A 7598-nucleotide genomic window follows, 5' to 3' on the forward strand; every position below is an offset into this window, starting at 1 on the left:
CCAGACTTCGTCTCACCTACTTTGGTCATGTTGTCAGAAGGGACCATTCCCTGGAGAAGGATGTCATGCTTGGTAGGATGGAGAGTCGATGAAAGAGGGGAAGGCCTTCAACGAGATGGATTGACATGGTGGCTGTGATGATGGGCTCAAGTATAGCAGGGATTGTGGAGCTGGTGCGGGATCAGGCAGTGTTTCTTTCTGCTGTGCATGGAGTGTCTATGAGTTGGAAATGACTCGACGGCACCTAACAACAAACAACAACACAACTTCCAGGAAGAGCCTAATTGCTTTCAAGGAGAATAGTTTGCACTGAGAAAATTGTTTTTAACAAAATACAGTCATTCTATAGTTTGTTTGTTTGTTTGTTTACTGTCTTAAAAACAGAGAAATGATATTCTTTAATATACTTGCAGAATGATCAAGTGAAAAACTTAAAAAGGAACTGAAAGGTTTTCAGGAAAAATTAAATGTGATTTGTTTTTGTTTTCCTTCTAGGAAGATCTCTCTCTTTGCAAAAATCTTAGTGTTTTATATTTATATGATAACCGTATTAGTCAAATCACTAACCTGAATTTTGCCACAAATCTGACTCACCTGTACCTTCAGAACAATTGTATCTCATGTATAGAGAACCTCAGATCATTAAATAAACTGGAAAAACTGTAAGTGTCTTCATTTTTAAGTAATGTAAATGTTTGTCATAATTATAATACTTATATTTTATGCACATAGGCATTTCCATTACTGTGTTAAGTTCCAAATGTAAAGTGAATATGAAATAGAGTCTGATTCTCACAGGACTTTCTGGTACAACTCTTAGTTTTTCTTTATTTTCTTGCACTATTATCTGGTAGCATAGTGGCTAAAGCACTTGACTGCTAACCAGAAGGCTGGTGGTTCAAACCCACCACCCACTCCTCGGAAGGAAGGTTGGGCAATCCTACTTCCGTAGTGATACTGCCTCGAAAACCCAAGGAGGGGTCGCTATGAGTCGGGGCCGACTCGATGGCACATAACAACAACAACAACATTACCAGTACAAAGTAGTTTCACACTTAATACTAAACAATTTGTTTTATTAAGCCTAATAGGTTTCTTTTGTTGGGGGGGTGGATGGAATTATCTTAAGGGCTTGTTATTCTTGTTAGTTGTTGTTCAGTTAATTTCTACTTGTCAACTCACTGCCAATGAGTCCATTCTGATTCATACTGACCCCCACTGGGTTTCCAAGACTGTAAATCTTTAGGGAAGAAGATTGTCCTACCTTCCGTTCACAGAAGGAGCTCTGGAGGCCTAGTGTCTAAGGCATCTGAGTGCTAACCAGAAGGCTGGCGGTTCAAACCCACCAGCCACTCCCAGGAGGTATCACTATGGAAGTATGGGCAATCTACTTCCATAGTGATACCTCCTGGGAAACCTAAGGATGGGTTGCTACGAGTCAGATCTGACTCCACAGTGAGTTTGGTTTGGTTTTTGGTTCCTTCCACAGAGCAGCTGCTGTGTTTGAACTACTGACCTTTTGGTTAGCAGCCAAATGCCTTATTCACTATGCCACCAGGACAGCTGAGATATCCTCATGTAGGCTCACCCAGTGAAAAAGTCCTATGGAAAGTAGATGCGTTCTGTGCCTTTCAGGAACTTTCATCTCAAAAGGACAGGGTCACAATAATAATGTTGATGAAGATTTTATTTTAAAAGGCATTTACTGCCTACTGAGGATCCCTGGTGGTGCAGTGATTAAAACGCTGGGCTGGTAACCTAAAGGTCTGCAGTTAGAATCCATCAACCACTCCAGGGAAGAAAGATCTGGCATCATGCTTCTGCAAAGATTTACAACCTTGGAAACCTTATGGGGCAGTTCTCCTCTGTCCTATAGGGTCACTTGGAGTAGGAATTGACTGGAAGGCAGTGTGTTTGGATTTTTTTGTTTTGTTTTAATGACTACTATTAGACAAGGAAAACTGAGGATCCAATTCCTCCAAATTGGAAGAACTAGCAGTGCTTATTAAAATGTATGTCAAAAGCCTCAGAATGGGGAGATGAGAGTTGGGTATAAATGCAGGTTACTACATTCCAACCTTGACTTGCAAAGCAGACTCTCTTTGGGTTAAATCCAGAACTCTGCATTGTTAAAGCCAAGTGATTCTTATGCATTCTAGCATTTGAGAATCTCTGATACAGAGTTTAATAAGGACCACTGTATTCTCACTTGTTTAAAAAATTTTAAAAAATTGAAAATTTATTTCTTAGATTAAATGAAGTCTAAGAATAAATTGTCATGTAGATGAACTTTTCATGGACTCAGTATAAACAGGACATTATGTAAAATTTTAGCATAGCTCAATGACTTTTATTATTGTGTTTTTATCATGTTTACATTCTCAAAAGTATTTATATAGGATTATGCCTTTGTTTTGCAGGTATCTGGGTGGCAATTACATTGCTGTCATAGAAGGTTTAGAAGGATTAGAAGAACTAAGAGAGCTTCATGTTGAGAGTCAGAGGCTTCCCCTAGGAGAAAAACTTCTATTTGATCCAAGAACTCTTCATTCTCTGGCAGTAAGGACCATTTAAGTTATTTTGAGAAGGAATATAATGATTAATTTGCTATAATGGAACAGATAAATGGTGAAGGTATATTTGGACATTATAAATTCTCTGCATGTGTATATGGGCAGTTAAGAGCTTATTTGAGAGATAAAACTAATTCCCACCCCCCCATAATTTCTCAGAGACTTAGCATCTATCTATAAAGTGGGGATAATTGAAGAATGTGAAAGGTTATGTAAACTATGAAGATCTAATACAGATGTTAATTCATTCACAGTTTGGGCCTTGGTGATTATCATTGCTCACAATTTAAATTTTCAGGAATAAAACTAAGGAAAGAGGAGTGCACAATTATTTGGTGGATTTTAAACAACCTAGAAAGCCAGTAAAGGAGCCCTGATGGCAAAATGGTTAAGCACCTGGCTGCTAACTTAAAGGTCAGCAGTTTGAATCCACCAGCCACATCAAGGGAGGAAAGACCTGACATTCTGCTTCCATAAAGATAATAGCCTAGGAAACCCCATGAGGCAGTTCTAATCTGTCACATTGAGTTGTTATGACTCGGAATCCACTTGGCGGCACACAACAACAATAGACAGCCCATTACTATAATAAGATGATTTCTCTCTGGATTCTGATTGAATTATAGATTGTGCTACAAAAGAATCAGCCTCATCAGACCCATGTAGGTCTGAGAGCATTGGGTTCAAGAGTGACATAGGTGACTGTTACCTGAAACCAGTCACTTCATCAGAGGTGTCAAATGACCTGAGAAGTTAGAGGGTGCCACTGAGATACTTGCTAATGCACAAGACAGGGATTTGTAGTAATAGTGTAAAAATGGTGCTGCATCATTTGATTGCATCTAACTTCACAAGGAGGAGAGAGAACAAGATCAGTGTCAGCCCAAAGCTGATTCCTATGAAGTTGAGGTCAAACATACTGCTACCTTCCAACCTTTTTACCAATTCTGACACCAGCTGTTGCTCCCACAGCACACTACTTCTGTGCTGGGTTTGATAATTCATTACCGTTATATCAGTACTCACAATTATGGGGTTTATTAGGGAAGTAACAGGGTACATTCAGGATCAGGATCAAGAAGCATGTTGGCAGTCTCCCTTCCTCAGTGCAGGAGACCCCATGAAGACACACTCCTCTCTGTCCCCTGAGGACAGGCACCTCTTAGCCCTTTAAAGATAGACTCTTCTTGCCCACTGAGGATAGACTCCTCTTGACTCCCTCAGGACAGGCTCTTCTCAGCCCCCTGAAGACAGGCTTCTCTGGATCCCCTATAAACAGGCTTCTCTTGACCCCTTCAGGCCAGGCCTTTTCTCTCAGCCCTCAGCCCTTGATCCTGCTCAGTACTGTTCTCTGTCCTGCTTGGGCAAGTGTTACAAAGCTCTGTAGCAATGCTAATAAGTGCCAGAGGTACCATACTCTGCCAGGAATGCTCCTGCCCAAAGGCACTCAGCTCTCTCCCTCTGTAGGTCAGCATACTCACCATAGCTGCCTCATTCCATTGGCCAAGAAGCCTACCATGCTGTCTTGCTCAATATCCTGGTTCTTCTACTGCTGTTTCTCTGCCACTGCTTCTCAAGATCTCACACCTATCCAGGTTACAGCTCTCTCTCTTTCTGTCTCCTAGGTATAGAAAGTTCTAAGTACAGGGACCTAGGTCAAAAGAACACACTAAACTCCTGGTTCTTCTTTCTTGATGACAGTGAGATCCCCACTTCATTCTGGGATTGGCTCTCTTTTTAAGCCTAGTGGGGTGGCAAAACAGGCCAATCTTCTCATTAGGGTTCCATACACCTTATATGCATTGTCTCACCCCCTGAGGGTTCCAGGCACCTTGTTTGCATTATTAACAATGCTCTCCAATTCCCTTGGTGGGCCAAAAGAGCTTTATTTTCATAGTCCTACCAGTCATTGCATGGGCGTTACATGATTACACATAGCTAAAAGGGCCATATTAAGTAATTCAGAGCACCATAGATAGGCTGGCTTCAATTCCAGGGCAGTAGACATAAATGTCCTGGGTGGGGCAAGTGCTTAAAGCACTCAGCTGCTAACTAAAAGGTTTGTGGTTTGAGTCTAGCCAGAGAACCTTGGAAGAAAGGCCTGGTGATTTACTTCCAAAAAATCAGCCATTAAAAAACATATGGAGCACACAGTTCTACTCTGATACGCATGGGGTTGCCATGAGTCAAAATTGACTGGAAGGTAACTAGATTTTCTTTTTAAAGACATAAATGGGACATGGTTGTTGTTTTCATGGATTTCATTGGGTTTATTTTAGAAGGAACAGAAACAAAGGGAAGTGGAAGGTTTTGAACCAAATTTATAAAAATTGAGGGGTAGTACTTTAAATTGTAAAATAAATAAGTGGCTTTGGTTTCTATTCTGTCCTTTTTCCACCCTCCCCATAAAATCAACTGTCACCAACCTCAGCTCATCTTCAACTGATCCAATTAGAATGACCACTGTGAGTGGAGATGGCTAGTTTTACTATGAAACACCACTGAAAACATTTTTGCTGTCTGTATTTTTGCATAGATTCAAACAGATTCTGAAATTCTAAGCATAAGACATCATTTTTTTAGTTGTGTTTCAAATCTTAAAATGTATTAGGAAATAGCTTCTCTAAAGATTGCCTGTGTGTGTGGACCCTTCTTCAGTGGGTAGACTCCATATTTGGACGACTTTGGAGACTTCTAGGCCCCAGACTTTAAGGTGGTTTTGGTTTAGTGTCTCTGTCTTGTATATTTATGTCCTCATTAGCAATTAACATTAAACTTGTTAACTAGTGAATTATTATTTTAAGTGGCTTCTGGATATATAGATTATTAAGAGAAAACTATATGTAGAGGTCAAGATAAAAACAAAAACAAGATATTCTTTAATTCTTGGTCATGTTTCCTGATTAGAAAAACAAAGACAAAAATTATTTCCTCTTATGTAAGTCCAAATCTTAGTGATATTTAGCACAAAATGATAATTTGCCTAAACTAAAATAAGCATTTTTTAAAATTATGTTATAGTATATTTACTTTATTGGGGCATCTCTTCCCATTCTTTGCTTCTTGCTTGTTGGCTTCTTTCTTTCTGTAAATTTCTCATATCCTATAAGAGTAAAATAGGACTTACAGAGAAACCATAGGCAAATATAGTAAGTTACATTCCAAGTGCATATGTTTCTAGAAGTTCTGCCTGAAAAAAAAAATATGACTTGGATACAAAATTTCCACCTTTTAATCTTCTTATCTAAAGAGGAAAACAACCTGAACTGATGAATCTTTACCTTTTCAAGAAGGCATAGGATTTCTAGTTCCTATACATAGGGTTGCCATGAGTCTAAATTGACTTGACTGCAATGGGTTTGGTTTGGGGTTTTATACATAGTATTTAAATAGACACTTTCATAAGCTAATTTAGTTATTTTTCCTACAGAAATCCCTCTCTCTATTGAATATTAGCAATAATAATATTGATGACATAAGAGACTTAGAAACGCTGGAGAATCTTAGTCAGCTCATAGCAGTTGACAACCAACTTCTGCATGTGAAGGTATGATAAAGAAAAATTAATTTAAAAATATTTACATAAAATATTCATGAAAATATATTTTGAATTAATTATAAAATGTTTCACCTTTAAAACTCTTCTGGATTTTTTCTGTAACTAGCTTAAGAATCTCTACTTACTATAGTTGTGTATTACTACCCTCTTACCTGGGCTTTCTCCTCTATACCACAGTGCTTCCATCCCTCACCAATGGAAAAAAGTTTCTCTGTGAGGAAATATATGCTTTTTCTATATATATATTACTTTTGCATCAAACATTTTTTACTAGAGACTAGATTTCTTGCCCCTTAACTCTGATCTCTCAATAAATGAGTTTCTAATAACTGTGACCAGCCCTGAACTCTCTCCTGGCTCCTACTATTTGCGGAAGTACCCTGGATCTTGAATTTATCCTAATTTTCACCACCTATATTCTTACCATTTTCTCTCATATCATACCACATTTATTCAATTGTTTATGCATTCAAATATGCCTTGGATGCCTACATATTTGTCAGGCACTGTACTAGGTGATGTAGAACAGAGGAGGAAAAGATAGAATCCTTGGACTCAAGGAACCCACAGTCGACAAGTAATGAGACTACAACATGATTCTGTTTTCAAAAGTGGTGAAATGAATGAATGTCTCTAGAAAGCCTTCCATATCCCTAGCTGAGTTAGGGCTACCACAGCATTTTATTATATTACAATGGGATAGGAGAGGGAAAGGTCAGAAAATAAATAAGAAACATTGTGAAAAGTGCTATGAAGGAAATAAATAGGATGATGTAATGGAGAAGGATCAGTGAGTATTTTAGATCAGATTATCAAAAAAGGGCTTTGAAGAAATGACACTTACCCTGAGATAGGAAGGACAAGAAAGAAGCAAGCTGTGAAAAGAGCTGGGGAAAGAACATACTGAGTATGAAGAGCTGCAGATGCAAAGGCTCTGAGGCTGATGGAACTTGAAGTGTCTGAGGAACAAAAAAGAGGCTTTTGCATTGTGTTAGGGTCTCTAGGTGAAAAATCAATTGTATCCCTACATACTAGCAAGTGAGCAACTAGAAAATTAGAAAATGAGATTAAAAAAAAATACATTTACAATTTCATCAAGAACCATGAATACTTATGGGAGTTCCGGCAAGATGGAGGACTAGGCAGAAGGACTGCACAGACGCTCTTCACAAAGAAAAGGGAAACCAATTGACACAGACACAGAAGATAATCTTGGACCACTGAGCCTTGAAGGGAAGGATATAGAAGTAGACTAAACCCCAACTAGCAGAAGAATTTGCATGAAAATACCAAAAAAGGAGACATAAGGAGCTACAGTCTGGCAGGGACCTGAATGCCCCTGACGGCACAAACAGCTTGGGCATTCCCAAGTGGTGGTAGGACCTAAGAATTAACCCAAAAATCACCCTGCTAGCCAGGGACTGCACGGACTGTGCACGGTGGCTGGGGAACAAACAGAGAAGGTG

The 7598-nt window shown here is 39.0% G+C and overlaps 1 protein-coding gene across 1 annotated transcript in view; it reads left to right on the top strand.

Moving 5' to 3' along the window:
• The window catches only part of PPP1R42 (protein phosphatase 1 regulatory subunit 42), a 91977-nt gene that overhangs the window by 2586 nt on the left and 81793 nt on the right, over positions 1–7598 (top strand). The window contains exons 2-4 of the mRNA XM_007949743.1: positions 496–662; positions 2421–2559; positions 6004–6120. Of these exons, the coding sequence (XP_007947934.1) occupies positions 496–662; positions 2421–2559; positions 6004–6120 (423 nt within the window). The remainder of the gene's footprint in view (positions 1–495; positions 663–2420; positions 2560–6003; positions 6121–7598) is intronic.

The sequence above is a fragment of the Orycteropus afer genome, unplaced genomic scaffold (genome assembly GCF_000298275.1).
Source record: "Orycteropus afer afer isolate SDZICR_OR568_19922 unplaced genomic scaffold, OryAfe1.0 scaffold00252, whole genome shotgun sequence".
Taxonomy (NCBI): Eukaryota; Metazoa; Chordata; class Mammalia; order Tubulidentata; family Orycteropodidae; genus Orycteropus; species Orycteropus afer.